This window comes from Desmodus rotundus, chromosome 8, assembly GCF_022682495.2.
Source record: "Desmodus rotundus isolate HL8 chromosome 8, HLdesRot8A.1, whole genome shotgun sequence".
Lineage (NCBI taxonomy): Eukaryota > Metazoa > Chordata > Mammalia > Chiroptera > Phyllostomidae > Desmodus > Desmodus rotundus.
This window is the reverse complement of record NC_071394.1, coordinates 103,335,044-103,355,753: the sequence shown is the minus strand read 5'-3', so window position 1 is coordinate 103,355,753 and position 20,710 is coordinate 103,335,044. Positions and strand designations below refer to the sequence as shown.

At 39.2% G+C, this 20,710-nt stretch overlaps 2 protein-coding genes and 1 pseudogene across 5 annotated transcripts in view; 2 read left to right on the top strand and 1 right to left on the bottom strand.

Moving 5' to 3' along the window:
- NCK1 (NCK adaptor protein 1) overlaps positions 1 to 20,710 on the top strand; it is a 553,292-nt gene that overhangs the window by 33,903 nt on the left and 498,679 nt on the right. The window lies entirely within an intron of this gene.
- Positions 1 to 20,710, top strand: part of PCCB (propionyl-CoA carboxylase subunit beta) — a 66,801-nt gene that overhangs the window by 13,061 nt on the left and 33,030 nt on the right. For both annotated transcript variants that reach the window (XM_024565866.4, XM_053929349.2), the window contains exons 6-7: positions 12,576 to 12,686; positions 17,464 to 17,572. In XM_024565866.4, coding sequence (XP_024421634.1) covers positions 12,576 to 12,686; positions 17,464 to 17,572 — 220 coding nt within the window. The remainder of the gene's footprint in view (positions 1 to 12,575; positions 12,687 to 17,463; positions 17,573 to 20,710) is intronic.
- On the bottom strand, positions 7,323 to 7,971 carry LOC112309639 (small ribosomal subunit protein eS8 pseudogene; annotated as a pseudogene).

The window sequence follows — 20,710 nt, the reverse complement described above, 5'->3', positions numbered from 1 at the left end:
CACTGAGCCACACTAATCAGGGCAGAATGGCTATTACTAAGAATTCAACAAATAGTGAGTGTTAGCAATGATGTGGAGAAAAGGGAACCCTCATGCACTGTTGGTGGGATTGTAAACTGGTATAGTCACTATGGAAAATAGTATGGAGATTCCTCAAAAACTTAAAAATAGAACTACCATATGACCTAGCAATTCCATTTCTGGTAATACATCTGAAGAAAATGAAAACACTAATTTGAAAAGATATATGCACTCCTGTGTTTATTGCAGCATTATTTACAGCCAAGATGTGAAAGCAATCTAGGTGTTCATCTATAGATGAATGCATAAAAAGGATGTGAGAAATATATATATATACCTATAAATATATATGTATACACATATATACACACAAACATATAATGGAATATTGAAAAGAATGAAATTTTGCCATTGTGACAACATGGATGGACCTAGAGGCTACTATGCCAAGTGAGATAAATCAGATAAAGACAAATACCATTCTGATCTCATATGTGAGATCTAGAAAGCAAAACAAATGAACAAACAAAGCAAAACAGACACGTAAAAACAGAACAAATTGATGGTTGCCAGAGGGAAGGGGGGTGGTTGAGGTATGGGTGGGAAAGGTAAAGGGGAATAAAAAGTATAAATAAATATTTGGTAGAATTCAGTAGTGAAAAGAAAAGAACTGCAAGGAGTTGTACAAAATGGAAACTTTCATAGGCATTAGGGAGCAGGAACAAGAAATACTAGGCCGAAAAGCAGGTTGATTATGGCAAGGTTACTTTCCGTTAGGGGATGGCAGAGGTCCGTCAGGCAGATTACCTACCTAGTGCTGGTCAGGTGGGGGGCAAAAGTAAAATAAAGAATGTTTACAAGTTACTGGACAAGAAGATAAACTCAGGAGTTGATGATATAAACAATAAAGCAAGAATCAGATACTATAAACTATAAATTAAAAAGGGGCTTTGGGATGAGGAGGCTGGCAGGGTAGAAAATGTGTTACTATTTCTATGAAGGAGACATACCAACTCTCTATGGACAGTTGCATTATAATTGTATACTTTGTTATTTATTCAAGAATATGTGTGATTACAAATTTATGCAATATAGTAATTGTACTTTTCAAACAAAAATGCCGCTGTGAATATTTGTGTATAACTATTTGTGTGAACATATGTTTTCATTACCCTTGGGCAGATAGCGAAGAGTGAGTATCTTTGTTTTCTTTTTTAATCGAATCCACAACTTAAGTATATACCCTGATGGGAATCAAATCTGCAACCTTTTGGTGTACAGGATGACTCTCCAACCAACCTAGCCACACTGGCCAGGGAGGGTATCTTTATTTTTTAAATTTGTTTTTCAATTACAGTTGACATAAAATATATTAGTTTCATGTATACAACATAGTGATTAGACATTTATATGCCTCACAAAGTGATCACCCTGGTTGAGCCTAGTACCCGTCTGACACCGTACATAGTTATTACAATATTATTGACTATAATCCGTATGCTGTATTTCACAGCCCTATAACTTGTTATAACTGACAATTTGTTCTTCTTAAACCCTTTCACCTTTTTCACCCATTTTTTCAACCCCTCCCCACAAGAGTACGTATCTTATTTAAATATGGATCTTATAAGCTTGTATATAACTTTTTAAGAAACTTCCCAGCCCTGTGGCCTTGGTTAGGGGTGTGGTCCCTGGTTAGGGCACGTGGGTGAGGCAGCCAATCGATGTTTCTCTCCCTCTCTCCCTCTCTAAGCATGTCCTCAGGTAAGAATAAAAAAAAAAACCTGCCAAATTTTTTCCAAAATGTACTGTTTTACATTACTACAAGAAATGTATTGAGCATTTCAAGTTCTTGATAACCTTGTTAACAGTATTGTCAGTATTTTTCATTATAGCCATTTTAGGGGTACGTACTGGTATTGCACTGTTTGGTATTTTTTTTTAAGATTTCATTGATTTATTTTTAGAGAGAGGGGAAGGGGTAGAGAAAGACAGGGAGAGAAACAGTGATCGATTGCCTTTTGCATGCCCCCAACCGGGGACCTGGCCTGCAACACAGGCATGAGCCCTGACCAGAATTGAACCAGTGACCTTTTGCTTTGTGGGACAGCACCCAACCCACTAAGCCATACCCGTCAGACCTCACTGTGGTTTTAATTTGCATTTTCCTGCTGATTAATTATGATGAGCATGTTTTAAGGTCTGTTAGTCATTTGTATATTTTCTTTGCTGAAATGTGTATTTGGATCTTTTGTTCTTTTGGTAATTACCCTATTTTGCTGTGTATAATGTGCAAGTTTTTTCCCAAGTTTTAGAGGGAAAAATAAGGGTACACATTATACATGGATAATACTAATTCTGTATCTATATAAATGTTTCAAATTTATGCTTATGCATTAAAAGTGTAACTCTCGAAAGCATTAACAATATCCATATGCAAAATAATACCCTGGAATATGATCATTGGTTTTATTTCTAAATATAAATAAATAAATGATTGAATTAAAAAATTAAAATGAAAGATTTTCTTCCTGAAAGTTTGGGCCAAAAACGTGGGTGTGCATTATACATGGGAGCACACTGTACATGGCAAAATACAGTAGATTTTTGAGTTGTAAGAGTTCTTCATATATTCTGGGTTTAAGTCCTTTATCAGATACATGATTTGCAAATATTTTCTCCTCTTCTAGGGGTTCTTTTATTTCTTAATGGTGGCATTTGGAGTGCAAAAAGTTTTTCTTTTTTGCCCTGGCTGGTGTAGTTCAGTGGATTGAGCGTGGGCTGCAAACCAAAGGGTTGCTGGTTTGATTCTCAGTCAGGGCACATGCCTGGGTTGCAGGCCAGGTCCCCAGTGGGGGCCACATGAGAGGCAACCACACAGTGATATTTCTCTGTCTTTCTCCCTCCCTTCCCCTCTCTCTAAAAATAAAGAAATACAAATCTAAAAAATATATTTTAAAAAAAGTTTTTCTTTTTTTAAATTCTCACCCAAGAACATGGTTATTGATTTTAGAGAGAAGGGAAGGGAGGGAGAGAGAGAGGAAGAGAAACATTGATGTCAGAGAGAAACATCAACATTTGCCTCTCATGTGCACCCCAACTGGGGGATGAAACCTGCAACCCAGGTATGTGCTCTGATAGGGAATTGAACTCACGACCTTTTGGTTTATGGGATGAAGTTCCCAGCAACAGAGCCACACCAGCCAGGGCAAAGTGCAAAATGTTTTAAATTTTGAAGTTCAATTTACCAGTTATTTTCTTTTGTGGATCATGCTTTTATTGTCATATGTAAGAGTAGTGCCCAATACAAAGTCATGAATGTTTTCTATAATTTTTTTTCATGATGGTTTCTAGATTTCGGTCTCTTATAACAAGTCTGTAATCTATTTGAGATAATTTTTGCATATGGTGTGAGGTCATGGTCTAAATTCATCCTTGTCTCACCACTGTTTATTGACATGACTATTCTTCCCTATTGAATTATTTTGGCACTTTGGAAAATCCATAGACTGTAAATGTAGGGGTTTATTTCTGGACTGAAGTCTTTCCCTTTGATCTATATGCTTACCCTTACCTCACAACCACCCGGTATAGATTCCTGTAGCTTTCTAGTAGTTTTAAAGTTGGGTAAAATCTTTTAATAAGGTGTTCTTTTTAAAAATTTTGACTATTCTGAGTCTTTAATTTCCATATAAAATTTTACATCACTGTCAACTATACAAAAATGGCTGCTGAGATTTGGTAGGAACTGTATTAAGTCTGTAGATCAATTTGGCAAAAATTTATATTTAATATTTTGAGTCCTCTACTCCATGTAGTTGGAATGTTTTGCCATTTATTTAGGTCTTTAATTCATGTCAGCAATATTTTATAATTTTTAACATATGTTTTATACTTTCTTGTTATTTATACTTCTTAAGTATTTTATTATTTTTGATGCTTTTGTGAATGGAATTTTTTCTTTTTTTAATTATATTTTATTGATTATTCTATAACAATTACCCTGATTTTTCCCCCTTGGCCCCCCACCGCTCTCACCCAGAACCCACCACTCCCTCAGGCATTCCCCCCACCATTTTTCGTGTCCATAGGTCATGCAAATAAGTTCTTGGGCTTCTTCATTTCCTGTACTGTACTTTACATCCCATGGCTATTCTGTAACTACCTATTTGTACTTTTTAATCTCCTCACCTCTTCACCCATTCCCCCACATCTCCCTCCCATCTGGCAACCATCAAAACACTCTCTATATCCATGATTCTGTCTCTGTTCTTCTTGTTGGCTTAGTTTTTTTTTACATTTAACTGTTGATATATATGTATTTATTGCCATTTTTTGTTCACAGTTTGGATCTTAATTTTTTAAAATAAGTCCCTTAACATTTCATATAATAATGGCTTGGTGATGATGAGTTCCTTCAGTTTTTTCTTGTCTGGAAAGCTCTTTATCTGCCCTTCAATTCTAAATGATAGCTTTGCTGGGTAGAGCAATCTTGGCTGTAGGGCTCTGCTTCTCATGACTTTGAATGAATATTTCTTGCCAATCACTTTTAACCTGCACAGTTTCTTTTGAGAACTCTGCTGACAGTCTCATGGGAACTCCCCTGTAGGTAACTACCTGCTTTTCTCTTGCTGCTTTTAAGATTCTCTCTTTATCATTAACCTTTGGCATTTTAATTATGTTGTGTCTTGGAGTGGGCCTCTTTGCATCCATCTTGTTTGGGACTCTCTGTGCTTCCTGGACTTGCTTGTCTATTTCCTTCACTAAATTAGGAAAGTTTTCTTTCATTATTTTTTCAAATAGGTTTCCAATTTCTTGCTGTTTCTCTTCTCTTTCTAGCACCCCTATGATGCAATTGTTAGAACGCTTGAAGTTGTCCTGAGCTCCTTACACTATCTTCATTTCTTTGGATTTTTTTACTCCGTGTTCTGCATGGCTGTTTTTTGCTTTCCTAAGTTCCAAATCATGGATTTGGTTCTCAGCTTCATCCACTTTACTGTTGTTTCCCTGTAAATTGTTCTTTATTTCAGTTAGTGAAGCCTTAGTTTCTGACTGGATCTGTTTTATGCTTTTGAGGTCCTCAGTAATTTCCTTGAGCATCCTTATAACCAGTGTTTTGAACTCTGCATCTGATGGATTGCTTATCTCCATTTCCTTTAGCTCTTTTTCTGGATTTTTGATCTGTTCTTTCATATGGACCATGTTTCTTTGTCTCCTCGTTTTGGTGGCCTCCCTTTGTTTGTTCCTATGTATTAGGTAGAGCTGCTCTGACTCAATGTCTTGGTAGCATGCCTTAATGTAGTAGGTGTCCTGTAGGGTTCAGTGGCACAGCCTTCCCTATCATCCAAGCTGGGTACTCGAGGCGCCCTTCTTGTGGGCTGAGTGCACCCTCCTCTTAGTTGAGCCTTGATTGTTGTTGGCAGATCGATGGGAGAGATTTACCCAAGCCAGTCAGGTACAAGAATTGGCTGTGAATTTATTTGCTCTCCATGGAGGATCAGATGTGTAGGGGCAGGGTGATGGTGTCCACTGTGTGTGCAGGTTCTGGGCTTTCCCAGGTGTTGCAGGCCAAGATCAGCCTCCACCTGTGTTTTACCCATGGCCACCCTGCATGAGTATACAGCAGTCTGAGATGTCCGCTACTTTTACTGAGATTGTAGATTCCCAGGCAAAGCCAAGTATTAATCTAGGGTGGCTACTGCTTGTGCTGGGCCTGGGGCTCACTGAGGCCAGCTGTTGCTTTTTTGATAGGATTTAGGAAAATGTGAAGCATGAGCCTAGACCAGCCATTCATATGGAAAAAGGAACTTTGGTGGTACTGCAAGTTGGGTGGGTCAGAGTTCGGGGATCTCTAAGGTAGTTGTTAGTTGCCTTGGAACAGTGTTAGCCAGGTTGATGGGTCCAACTTGCTGAGTCTGTGGGGGGAGGGTTTAGAAAAGGAACAATGGCTTTTGCTCTCCTTGATGCCAGGATTTCAGTTTTTCCCTGTGTGCCACTGGTGTCTTTCAAGAGCTACTCTGGTGCTGGAGCTCAGAGGGGGGAGTCTGAAAAGGTGAGTCTGTGTGTGATTTCTTTAAGAGGAACTGCTTGGGGCTCCAGAATTTCCTTCCTCTGGCTCAATCCCCACTGTTTTTTGCAGCCATATATTTTAGGGACTTATCTTCCTGGCACTGGAATCCTGGGCTGGGTGTTGTAGTGTGGGACTGGGACTCCTCACTCCTGAGTTATCCCTCCTGAAATTTTATCCACCACACGTGGTTGCGGGACCAGCCTGTTCTACATCTGTGGCCCCCCTACCAGGCTGGATGAATGTGGTTTCTTTAATTCTGTAGTTGTCAGATTTCCATTCACCTCGATATCTGATGATTCTGAGTGATGGTTGTTCTATACAATTTAGTTGTCATTTTGATGTGGTTGTATGAAGAGGTGAGCCATTTCTGCCTATGCTGCCATCTTGACCAGAAGTCCTTGTACCACTGTTTTCTAATCCATTCATCTACTGATGGGCACTTATGTTGTTTCCAGCGCTTAGCTATTGTAAATCACTCTGCTATGAACATAGCAGTGCATAAATTCTTTTAAATTGTTGTTTCAGTTCCTTAGGGTATAATCCCAGCAGAGGAATCGCTAGGTCAAAAGGCAGTTTCATTTTTATTTTTTGTGGAGATTCCATACTGTTTTCCACAGTGACTTCAAAAGCCTGCATTCTCACTAAAAGTGCACTAGGGTTCCCTTTTCTCCACATCCTCACCAGCACTTACTGTTTGTCGATTCATTTATGATTGCCATTCTGACTAGTGTGAAGTGATATCTCATTGTGGTTTTAATTTGCATCTCTCTCATGGCTAGCGATGTTGAGCATCTTTTCATGTCTGTGGGCCCTCTGTATGTCCTCCCTGGAGAAGCATCTATTTAGGTCCTTTGCCCATTTCTTAATTGGGTTGTTTGTCTTCCTGGTGTTGAGTTGTATGAGTTCTTATATATTTTGGAGATTAAACCCTTACCTGACATATCATTGGTAAGTATATTCTCCTATACTGTCAGTTCTCTTTTCATTTTGATGATGGTTTCTTTGTAGAAACTTTTTAATTTGATGTAGTCCCATTTGTTTACTTTTTCTTTTGTTTCCCTTACCCTAGGAGATATATTAGCAAAAATATCGCTACATGGGATATGTGAAATTTTACTGCCTCTATTTTCTGCTAGTGCTTCTTTAAAAAAATCCAAGAATGAACACCTTTATTATGTAGCCTTTTGTTTTTTTAAAAAACATGAGCTTTAAAGAAAGGAGGGAGGAGGATTTATTTGCCTTTCTGGGCCTTGATTTTCCTCAGATAGAACTCCAGCTCCTTGCCTGCTAGCACACAGCCATCTGCTCAGTCACACTGGCCTGGTCTTGAAGTGATGGATTCAAGAAGCTTGCCCCGCTGGAGCTGCTTCTTCAGAAGGCTGCTGATTTTGGCATTCTTTTTCCTTTTATCATATTTCTTCTGAATTTTCTTTGATTGTTTTTTGTTTAAAATCTTCCTTTTCAGGAGTCAACTTGGCCTTCTTCTTGTGGCCCAGGGGCAATGTATAGTGGGATTCATACCACTGTTGGTACAGTGTGCTGTCAATGAGCACAATGCACTTCTTTACTAGGGTCTTGGTATGGACCAGTTTATTGTTGGATGTATTATAGACAATATCAATAATCCTTGTTTTGCATGTACAACACCCTGAATCCCAGGAGAAGTTGCCCACATCCAGTCTCAAGGCTCTCAAGGCTACTTCTTGTTGCCTCCTTGCACACAAACTGTGTGTATGTGTTGGGGGCCAATCTTAATGTTGGCAGCAGGGTGCCCCAGCTCATATTTTCACTTCTTGTGGCAGGGCTTCCTCTTGCCTCTGGTTTTGTGGTGTTTGTGCCAGTTGTCTTGAGAGATGCCCATGGCTTGGCAACAGCTGGAAAGTCTGCTAGCAATTTTATGTATCACAACTTATATTTGTCTTTTATCCATTTTGAGTTTATTCTGATGTATGGTGGTCTAGTTTCCTTTTTTGCATGTACCAGTCCAGTTCTCTCAACTGGAGAGACTATTTTTATCGAAGAGACTATTTTTACTACTTCGTATGCTTGTGCCCCCTTTGTCAGATATTAATTCACCATAGAGATACGGGTTTATTTCTGGGCTCTCTGTTCTGTTCCATTGATCTATGGATGTGTTCTTATGCTAGTGCCAGACTGTTTTGATTATAGTGGCCTTGTAGTATAGTTTTATATCAGGTATTGTGATCCCTCCAACTTTATTCTTCTTTTTCAAGATTGCTGTGGCTATTCAGAGTCTTTTTTGGTTCTATATACATTTTTGGAGTATTTGTTCTGGACCAGTGAACTATGCCATTGGTATTGTAACAGGGATTGTGTTGAATCTATAGATTGCTTTGGGTAGTATGGACATTGTAATGATGTTAATTATTCCAAACCATGATGGTATATACTTCCATTTATTTGTATCTTCCTCAATATCTTTCTGTAGTTCTGTAGTTTTATGAATATAGGTCTTTTACCTCTTTGGTTAAATTTATTCCTAGGTGCTTAATTTTTTTGTGGCTATAGCAAATGGGAATCTTTTCTTTGTAATATTTTCTCTCACCTGTTGGTTGGTTATTTAGGAGTGTTTTGTATAATTTCAATATTTTTGTGAATTTTCAGTTTCTTACATTAGTTTGATGTAAGACACTTTTCCAATCACAATGGCAGTGATCAGAGATCAGTCATTTTGAAATTTACCGAGACTTATTTTGTGGCCTAACATATGTTGTCTATGTTAGGCCACAACGTTTCTCCTGCTGCCACAACCCCCACAGGTTCCCTTCCCCCCACATTTTTTATGGTTTAAGTACAGTTGTCTTCATTTTCCTCCCACCACTGCCATCCACCCCAGCCATCCCCACTTCTCACCCTTGATCCTACCACCCTTTGGTTTTGTCCATGTGTCCTTTATACATGTTCCTGAAAACCCTTCCCCCTTTTCCTCCTATTATCCCCTCCTACCTCCCCTCTGGTTACTGTCAGTTTGTTCTTTATTTCAATGTCTCTGGTTATATTTTGCTTGCTTGTTTGTTTCGTTGATTGGGTTCCACTTATAGGTGAGATCATATGGTATTTGTCTTTCACCTCCTGGCTTATTTCAGTTAGCATAATGCTCTTCAGATCCATCCATGCTGTCCCAAAGGGTAGTTTTTACAGCCAGAAGTTTTAAGGCTTTATTTCCCCATGCTGAAACCCTGCGTCGTGTAGTCTATCTTGCTCCCCAGTTGTTTCTCCTGGTTTATCCACATGCAAATGTGGGATCTCCCAGTCTGCCAGCTGCCACCTCATCCACCCAGTCCTCTAGCCACTGACTTTCCGTGCATCCTTTCTGCCCCGGCTGCCTGTATTCGCCCACCTACCAGTCTGAACGAATGTTCAGACTTGGGTGTCGGACTTCCATACAGTTTGATTTTCTGGCAGGTCTGGTTATTTTTTTGTTTTTAAATTTGTTGTTCTTCTTTTGGTTGTGCAAGGGGGCAAAAGGTATCTATCTGCGCCTCCATCTTGGCCGGAAGTCTAGGTATATTGAAATGTTTGTTTTTGACAATTTTTTTCAGTTTCATAGTTGTTTAGTGGAGAGAGAGTGTTTTTAACTAGTCACTCTGTGATAGTTAGAAGTCCACCCAGCCATCTCGATATTTTTTGCAGAATGAAAACAAATTTTTTCAGCTTTCTTTAAAATTTTTTTAAGTTAAATTCATGGGGAGGGTGGTGACATTGGTTAATAAAATTATCTGGAGTTTAAGTATACAGTTGTGTAATACATTATCTATATATTGTATTGTGTGTTCACCATCCAAAGTCAAGTCTCTTTTGGCCCCTTTTACCCTCTTCTACCTCCCCCACCCCCTTTCTCTCTTGTAATCATACTATTGTCTATATCTGAGGTTTTTTTACTTAATTCCTTCACCTTTTTCACCCAGTCTTCAACCTCTCTCCTGTCTGATAGCTTGCAGGCTATTTTCTGTATCTATGAGTCTGTTTCTACTTTGTTTGTTTATTAGATTCCACATATAAGTGAAATTGTATGGTATTTATCTTTCTCTGTCTGGCTTATTTCACTTAGCGTAATACTCTCCTTGTCCACCCATGCCCTTGCAAAAGATAAGATTTCTTCTTCCTCCTCCTTTTTTTTTTTTTTTTTACAGCTGCGTAGTATTCCATTGTATAAATGTACCACAGCTTTTTTTGTCCACTCATCTACTGATGGGCATTTGGGCTGCTTGCAGATATTGGGTATTGTAAATAATGCTGCAGTGAGCATATCTAGCTTTTCTTTATTGTGGTGAAATACATATAATATACAATTTAGCAATTAAGCGTTTTTAAATGTGCAATTCAGTGGTATTAAAAACTTTCATAATATTGTGCATTCATTACCACTGTCCATCTACATAACTCTTTTCATTGTACAAACAAACTCTATGTTCCTTAAGTAATTACTTCCCATTATCCCCTCTCCCCAACCCATAGCAAGCACCAATCTACTTTCTGTCTCAAAGATTTTGACTAAGCACTTCATATAAAGTGTTTCTCTTTTTATGGGTGGCTTATTAAACTTAGCATATGTCTTCTTCAAGTTTCATCCGTGTCGTAGCATGTAGTAGATATCCTTCTTTTATAAGGCTGAAAAATATTCCATTTTGTGTACATGTTACATGTTGTTTATCCATTTATCTGTAGATGGGCATTTGAGTTGTTTCCACATTTTAGCTACTGTGAATTGTAGTGCTGCTGTGAACATGGGTGTACAAATATCTCTTTGAGGCCCTGCTTTACGTTCTTTTGCTACATCCCTAACAGTGGAATCTTCGGGATCATATGACAATTCTATTTTAAAATTCTTGAAGAACTTTCATACTGTTTTCTATGGCAGTTGTGCCAGTTTGTAGTCACACCAACAGTGGGTTCCAATTTCTGTATGTCCTCACCAACACTGCTTGTTTTCAGTTTTTTTTTATAGCAGCCATCCTGATGCATATGATGTGTTATCTCATTTCCGTTTTCATTTGTATTTCCAGAATGATTGGTGATGTTGAGCTGGGGGAGGACAGGCTTGCAACAACAGTGGGGGGTATAACAATGACCACCCACCACTCTAACTACACCTCTGAGATTAGAATCAGAAATCGAGGATCAGAACACAGATTCCTGATTATTCAGGACAGAGTCATATTTACCTACTCTGGCTTTTTAAAAAAAGGATTTTATTTATTTTTTAGACAGGGGAAGGGAGGGAGAAAGAGGGAGAAAAACATCCATCAGTTGCCTGACATACACCCCCAACAGGGGATCCAGCTTGCTACCTAGGTATGTGCCCTGACGGGGAACTGAACTGGTGACTTTTCAGTTTGCAGGCTGGCGCTCAGCCCCCTGGGTCACACTGGCCAAGGCCCTACTCTGCCTTTTGAAAGCTCTGTGTAAGGTGCTCTCTGCGTATGGTTGGGGTGCGAGTTGGGTAGCTACTATGTGCTTAAGAGCTGAAATAGATGGAAGTTAACCACAACTTACCCTCCAGATTTCCCCCTGGAAGTTGAAAGCCTTCGATAGAGTCCAAAGTTCCCAAAAGTTACATCAGACAGATTATGCCAGTGCAGTTGTTTTCTCAGCTGGGAGACAGATTCCTGGTGCTTCCGACTCCACCATCTTTCCTGAATCCTTTTTTTATAGACAGATGCCCTTTTGTACTGTTCTGAGCTATGTCTTGTAATTTATAGAAATTGGTCTTATAGCCAAGGCAGTGATAAAAGTGGATTTTCTTCTTTTAAGCTGATGGGGCACAGGGGAAGGAAAGTAGTTGAGCATTGGGCAAGGATCAATGGGCCCTTATCTTGCCTGGGTCCTCTAGCCCCCAGTCTTGTCTTTCCTAGGAGGTAGACTGAGGCTTTGCCCTTCATAACACCTTTGTCCTCATGGAGCCTTTCTGGCTCCTAATATCTCCATCCTCCCTCTATGCCCTGGCTGGGGGTGGGCAGACCTTGAAGACTTGGAGTGAAGTAGCATCTGTCTCTTAGCCTTACCTTGTCACTACTGATACTCTCTGTGGAGGTTGTCAAAGAATTCCAAACAGAGGTGATGGCTCCAGGATAAGTGGTGTTCCTGTATGTTCTGCCGAAGGTTTTCATTCATTCTTCTACACAGCTTTGTGGAGACAGGGGTGCTAGGAGCTGGGGTGAAAGTTGTGGGGTTCTATATGAGGTCATATAGAAAAGTCCTGGTAGAACTTTTGGAGAACTACTTAAGGAGGGAGAGGTTAGAGGTTATTTGCCCCAGAGAGTAATATGTCAACCGGCCCACTTGTTATGGGAACAAATTGCATGTATAGTTTTGGAAGAAACTATACTGATAGGTCTCCTGCCTCTAGGATAGAATTTCTGTGAAAAAAAGCCAGGTGTAATTTTATTATTGCCTTTATCTTTCTGCAAATAATGCCTCAGATACTCTGTAACCAGATATCTTTACCTTTCTCTTTTGGCAGAGGAATGTCATGGCATCCGGAGTCATCCCGCAGATTTCTCTGATCATGGGCCCATGTGCTGGTGGGGCTGTCTACTCCCCAGCCCTAACAGACTTCACGTTCATGGTAAAGGTAAGAAAGAAAGACCTGTTTCTCCTGCCCTTTGAGAGTTGTGCAGTACCTCACCTGAAATAAAAATAATTCCTGACCCAGATCTGGGTTGTTATCTGCATTCTCATTGGCTTTCAACTTAGTGATGATAAGGTCTTAGTGGAGAAAAGGGTTTGGCACCAAACCTGTAGCTTGTGGGTGTTCAGTGGCAGAATGCACTTGTGTACTTCATTGGTGGGTGATTTTACCTGTTGATCTGAATTGCAAATGATTTTCATGTAATCAAAGGATCCTATTCTGTGCCCAGACAGATAATTGTGTACTGACTCCTATTCAGAAAGTTTCTCATGGAAGGCTTTTCTGTAATTTTCTTTATTGGGAGGTTGTTCTTATGTTCCACCTCTATTCCCTTGGCTGTTTGCCATTTTATTACATTTTGTGTATAATGGCAATGCTAGATCTGATCCCCAACTTCATTTTGAAAGGTGCATATCTTTATGACATGATTTGATGGAATGATATTTTAAAATGATTTTTAAATGAAGACTACTTGAATTTACACATGAGTAATTACCTGTAACCTAATATTATTAAAAAAATATTTCTTTTCCTCTTAAAATATTTTTAACAATGAGCAGTAAATGCTAAGACAGGAAGAGTGGAGGGTGGAGGAGTAAGTAGATAGTCATTCAAAAAGAGGAGAACAGTGTAAATAGGAATAGTATAAATAGGAAACCTGTTTTTCTCGGGGATAGTTTGGCAGTAGGACTTCAAAGGTTTAGAAAAGTGTTCACCCTTTGATAAGTCATCTTTTTTTTAGTGACAGATCGAAAGCGACCTAAATATTCAGCAACAGAGATGGGTTTTAAAAGTTAAGATGACCACATCTCTTCCTGAACAAAGCAGAACTCCCTGAGTTTGCCCACTAATCTGTATATTCCACGGTTACCTTGTGCTACCCCAGTCCTCTTCTCCTTCCTCCCTGGTAGGAATGGAGGTGTGGTATCCATTCCTCTGGCTAAGGCCCTTGTTTCCCCCCGTTTCCACATACACGCACACTACTGCTTACAACTCTTTCACCTTTTCAGTGGCCTTATCCTGTCAGTTCTCTTTTCTCTTATGTACTATCTTCAGCCTCTCCCTTGGTTTTAGATCCTCCCATAAGAACTTACCCATGTTCAAGTCTTTCCTATTTTCAGAACAGAGACAAAAGCCCTCCCTTAGTCTGTACCTCCCTGTGGCTAACGTCCTATTTTTGTCTTCCCATCCTCTCCTTAACATATTTCAGTTTACCCCTTTTTCCCCTCAGTCCATTAAACCTGTTGTTCTAAGGTCATCAGTGACTTCTGTGTCACTATAAATGCTCTTTAACTCTCATTTTCCTCCATTTTTTAGCCATATTCTTTTCCTTTGGCTTCCATGATGCCTCCATGATGCTTCCATGATGCCTCTGGCATCTCTGGCATTTCCTTCCATATTTCTGGCCATACCATCTTGGTTTCCATTGTCATTTCATTCTAAACTGCTTTCTCATATTTATTTTTAATTTTTTCCAGCTTTATTGTGATATAATTGACAGATATCACTGTGTAAGTTTAAGGTGTACAACTTGTTTAGGCCTGTGATTCATTTTGAGTTAAATTTTGTATATGGTGTAATGTAAAGTCCAGCTTTGTTTTACATGTACACATCTCGTTTCCCCAGCATTATTTGTTGTAAAAGGTTGCCCTTTCCACCACTCAATGGTCTAGGTATCATTGTCGAAAACCATTTGATCAAAATATGAGGGTTATTTCTGGGCTCTCTATTCTGTTCCATTGGTTTATATTTCTGTCTTTTGGTCAGTACCACACTAGTTTGATTTCTGTAGCTTTGTAGTAGGTTTTTACACCAGGAAGAGTGAGATCTCTAACTTTGTTCTTTTTCAACATTGTTTTGGGTATACAGAGTCCCTTGAGATTCTGCATCAATTTTAGGATGGATTTCTCTATTTCTGCAAAAAATGTTACTGGGATTTTGATACGGGTGGCATTTAATCTGTATATTGCTTTTGTAGTGTTGTTGAAATCTTAACAATATTTACTTTCCATTTATTTGTCTTTTTAAATTTCTTTCAGCTATGTTTTATAATTTTCAGTGTACAAGTCTTTTGCCTTATTGGTTAAGTTATTCCTAAGTACTTTATTCTTTTAGAAGCTATTGTGAATGGAATTGTTTTTATAATTTCTTTTTCAGATTGTTTGTTATTAATGTTTAGAAATGCAACTGATGTTCATTTTTGTGTCCTGCAACTTTGCTTAATTTGTTTATTAGTTCTAACTTTTTTGTAGAATCATTAAAGCTTTCCAAATATAAAATATCATCTGCAAACAGATAATTTTACTTCTTCTTTTTCTATTTGGATGCCCTTCTTTAATTATTTTATAGATTGATCCTCAGTTAGAGTTTATCTGATGTCTCCTCCTGACTAGATTCAGATTAGGTATCTGAACCTGTTTACTGCATAAATGATACTGTATCCTGCTCAGATTGTCACACCTGGAGTCAAGTGATACCCACCTACCCTGTCCTCAGTGATAATAATTTGATCGTTATTCAAGACGTTGTCTGGTTTCTCCACTCTATAATTATCGTTTTTCTTTTTGCAGCTGATAAATACTCATTGGGGAGATACTTTGAGACCATGCAGTATGCTGCTCTGCATTACGCTTTTCCTCCTTGATTTAGCTTTTACTGATGATTCTTGTCTGAACCAATCTTTGGAAAATTGTTATTTTCCAACTCTGCCACTTGCTTCATTATCAGTTGGCATTGTCCTCGAAGGAAGAACTCTGCCTTCTTGGGCATTTGTTTATTTCATGGATTTATTATTATTATGGGTTCCTGGATTTCCTAGTTTACTCAATGGTTTATAATCCATTATGATCATTATTTGGATGCTCAGATTGCCCTTCACTTAGCTAGTGGGAGTCCCTGTAAGCTGGCTTCTGTGCCTTTTTGAGAAGGAATGTCAAATGTATACTTTATGGGTAGTGTGTTTTAATTCTTGAAGAACTTTTTCCTGCCTCAAATTCACTAAGACTGTTTCTATGTTCTAAAAGCTTTATTATTTTGCTTTTCACATTTGCACCTGTAGTTGGTTTTTACTCATAGTATGAAATAGAGGCTAGTTTTCTTTTTCTTGTTTGTTCGTCTCAGATATTTTCCTAATTGGCTTAGAGCCTCCTTATTGAAAAGAACATTTTTTTCTTGCTTTGTAATGACCCATTATCATGAATCGGAGTTAAATAAATTATCCTGAACTGATATGGAATGATCTTTAAGAAGTTTCCAGAAGTTTCAGAACATAGGACACTGTGCTGGAAAGAACATAAGAAGGCAAATATACATATATATTATAGTTGTAGCTTATGTATATATTGATGCTCATATACAGGGTCTGGCACAAATAATGCCCTTCCTTTATTACAAAATCATAGCCATGTAATTCTGTAACATAACAATATCACACTCGAGCACACCATATGACATTTTAGGTGAAACATTCAAATTAAAATTCTAAATTACTGCACCCATATTATTACCCTACCAACCACACTCAAGCAGGCCTTACTTCTGCTGGACCCTGTGTGCATGGATCTCTTTGTAGGGAGAGAGAAACTGACTGTGGTTGCCTTTGGGTGGGGAAATTGGAAGCCTGGAAATGAGGGCTGGGTTGTAGACTTACTTTCCACTGTATCTTCTATTCTTCGGTTTAAATTTTTTACAATATGCCCTTATTATCATTAAATTAGAAACTAAAAATTAAAAGCCTGTCACTCTCTGACCCTAACCTTTGTTGGCTGAGTGTTGTCCTGCAAAGCAAAAGGTCTCCAGTTTGATTCCTGGTTGGGGCATGTACTTGAGCTGCAGGCTGATTCCCTGGTTGGGGGCGTGTGAGAGGCAACTGATCTGTGTTTCTCTCACACAACCACAAACTGATGTTTCTCTCCCTCTCTTTCTTCCTCCCTTCCCCTTTCACTAAAAGTAAGGAAATAAAATCTTTAAAAAAATAATTTCGAAAAAGCCTGTCACCCTCTGAAAACACTATTGATTATCATCGTCTCCAATTGGCTTCACTTAAGGTAGCTGGTTTATTTTAGCCAGAATGCATACCATCACAGTGCCTCTGTTTCCTCCTCTGTCAACGGCGGTGGTGAGAAGGGGATAATAATACCCAGGCTTTAATGATACATTTTCATGAAGTGCTGAGAAAAAGGCTTGATGTACTACAAGTTAAGAATCAGGGTCACCTGAAGGGTGTTCTACAGATGAATGAACCACACTACAAGTTATTTTGATGAGATAGAACCATGCAATGAAGATTGTTTTATCTTTATTTTATTTTATTTTATTTTTTTAAAGATTGATTGATTGATTGATTTTGTGAGGGGGAAGGGAGGAAGAAAGAGAAAGAGAAACATCAATTTGTGGTTGCCTCTCATGCACCTTGTACTGGGGACCTGGCCCGCAACCCAGACACGTGCCCTGACTGGGATTGAACCAGTGACCCTTTGGTTCACAGGCTGCTACTCAATCTACTGAGCCATACCAACCAGGGCTGAAGATTTTTTTATTTTTAAATAGGCAGGGAAAACTTGGGTCTTTAGTTTGCATAGGCATCTTTGAGCTGCATGCTACCCCGATTCTGCTTTGTGTCACTACCGTTTCTGTTTTTGTCTTTTCAGCTGTGTGAACCCGAAACATCCATCTGACTCTGCTGTTCTGAAATTGATCCTCTGGAATTCTCTGATTTCAGGATACCTCCTACCTGTTCATCACTGGCCCTGATGTTGTAAAGTCTGTCACCAATGAGGATGTTACCCAGGAGGAGCTTGGTGGTGCCAGGACCCATACCACCATGTCAGGTTAGAGGCCTCAAGACTCACCTTACTGTTTTTAAACACTGGGAAGAGGGCATTGCCACAGAGAATTTTGACAGTCTTTTACGGATATCAATTTTGGCAGAATTTATTTGAGAAGACTGTAGTATGGAAATTGACTACAGATATAGTAATAAAAATGGATTTAGTATCAAATTTGTTAAAATAGTACTAATGCTTTAATATTAAACATTTCAAAGCTAATCCAAGTGGTGTTATAAGAGGTATGACTTACATATATACAATTGAATCTTTAAAAAAATATTGTATCTTATTATGACTTTCTTTTACTCCAAAGTTGGGGTGTGTCTTAGAAAGGTGGCATTTTATAAATCACCATTGGCCAGGTACAGTTGTAATGTGATGAGCATGGCCACGTTCATGATTCATGAACTTGGTCATAGCTTTTTACCTCTAAGGTAATATTTGTCACATATGCCGAGTTTAAAATGTATAAAGATTGTTTGGTACTTTGGCATCAAAACAAAAAGTTATTGTTTATACTGAGAGGCATGAAATTGGGAACAGGGCATGAATCTGATATTAGTGAGGATATTTGTTGTTGGAGTAATGATTGGAATTCCGTATGTTCTTGGAAAAAGAAACCAAGCTGTGAAAGAATCGTCTACCACACAACAAGCAATATAACTGAAGATAGGAGCAATTGCCTTTTTGAAAGATTTCAAAGCAACGTGAGACTGGTATGACCGATTTATGCACGGCCTCATACTGTGGTTAACTCATTGGGTCATCATTTCCTTCTCAGTGTGCATATTATAGACCTGTGTCTTACTATTAGTGAAGTCTTAGATTTTATTTTTTACTTTAAATAATTTTTAATTTTTCAATTGCAGTTGACATGCAATATTATATTAGCTTGAGATGTACAACCCAGTGATCAGACACAACATAACTTACTAAGTGATCTAGAACCCATGTGATACCCTACATCACAGGTGGCAAACCAAGGTCCGCACCCCAAATCCGGCCCTCTACCTTGTTTTTTCCTGCCTGGTACCTTGTTTCTACCTGGTGGCAACGCCGAGCTCCTTGCCTCTAGTTAAGGAGTAGTTACATTTATACAGTCCTAAAATTACATTCGGCCCTTTGAAGGCAACCATGAGGCTGATGTGGCCCCCAGTGAAAAAGAGTTTGACACCCCTGACATACATAGTTACCACAATACTGTTGACTGTATTCTCTATGCTGTACTTTATAGCCCCCTGACTATTCTGTAACAACCAATTTGTATTTCTTAATCCCTTCACCTTTTTTGCCCATCTCCCCAACCTCCCTGCGTCCCCGTCTGGCAATCATCAAAATGTTCTCTGTATCCATGAGTCTGTTCTGCTTGTTTGTTTATTTTGCTTTTTAGATTCAATTGTTGATAGATAGTATTTATTGCTATTTTATTATTCATATTTTTGATACATATTTTTTCTTCTTAAAGAAGACCCTTTTACTCATACAATAGTGGTTTGGTGGTGATGAACTCCTTTAGCTTTTTCTAGTTTGGGAAGGTCTTTATATGTCCTTTGAATCTAAATGACAGTTTTGCTGGGTAGAGTAATCTTGGTTATAGGTCCCTGCTTTTCATGACTTTAACATTTCTTGCTAATCCCTTGTGGCCTGCAAAGTTTCTGTTGAGAAATCAGCTAACAGTCTTATAGGAGCTCTCTTGTAGGTAACTAAAGTCCCTTTCTCTTGCTGCTTTTAAGATTCTCTTACTGTCTTTAACATTTTAATTATGTTAAAATTATGTTTAATTATGTGTTTTTGGTGTGGGCCTCTTTGTATTCATCTTGTTTGGGGCTCTATGTGTTTCCTGGACTTGTATATCTATTTCCTTCACCTGGTTAGGGCAGTTTCTGTCATCATTTTTTACCATAGGTTTTCAATTCCTTGCTGTCTTCTCCTTCTGGCACCCACACGATGCGAATGTTGGTATGCTTGCAGTTGTCCTAGAGGCTCCATATACTATCCTCATTTTTTGGATTCTTTTTTCTTTTTGCTGTTCTGATTGGGTGTTTTCTGCTTCCTTATCTTCCAAATCTCTGATTTGATCCTTTGCTTCATCTACTACACTGTTGGTTCCCTGTAATGTATTCTTCATCTCAGTTAATATATTCTTCATTTCTGACTTGTTCTTTTTTATGCTTTCTAGTTTCATTTTATCTCTTTGCTATAGTTCTAAGTTTATCTACTCTTCCTCCAAGTTCATTGAGTATCCTTATAACCAGTGTTTTGAACTCTGCATCTAGTAAATTGGTTAACTCTGTTTTGTTTAGTTCCTTCTCTGGAGTTTTGTTCTTGTTTTTCATTTGGGACCTGTTTCTGTGTCTCCTTGTTTGGCAGCTTCCCTGTGTGTGTTTCTATGTATTAGATAGAGCTTCCATGTCTCCCAGGCTCGGTAGAGTTGTCTAATGTAGTAGGTGTTCTCTAGGGTCCAGTGACACAGCCTCCCCAGTCACCCAAACTGGGCACTCCAGGTGTGCCTCCTTCACTCCCCGTGTGGACTCAGTACACCCTCCTGTTGTAATTGAGCCTTGGTTGCTGTTGGCATATCAGTGGGATTGATTGACCCCCCAGGCTGATTGGTGGCAAGGACTGGCTGCAGCCCCTGTGGAACATCTTCTGTGCAGGGACCTACTTCAGGGAGCAGGACTTCAGTGGGGCTTTGGTGCCTGCTGAGTCTGCCCCTTGAGTGTGTTGCTTGTGGAGGTAGTTAAGTGGTGCTTTGATGTGGCCTGAAGCTGTCCATGGGGTGTTCTGGCTCTGGGGCTTCCTGGGAGGTGCAGGCCAAGGTCAGCCACCACCTGTGTTCTGCCTGGGGCCACCTGGCATGAACTACAAAGCAATCTGAAGATGGCTGCTACTTGTGCTGGGGTTGGAGGTGCTCAGGAGAGGTCAAGCTGCAAGCCAAGGCTGGCTGCCATTAGTACTGGTCCTAGTGCCACTTATCAAGAGGTATTGGGCATGTGGAGACCAGATGCTGCTTGTTTGAGAGATTTTAGGAAAGTCTGAAGCATGAGCCAAGATAGGCTATTTGTATGGAAAAGCCACTGGAAACACCTTGGGTGGGCCTGCAAGTTGGGTGGGGCAGGGTCTCAGAGAATCACCAGG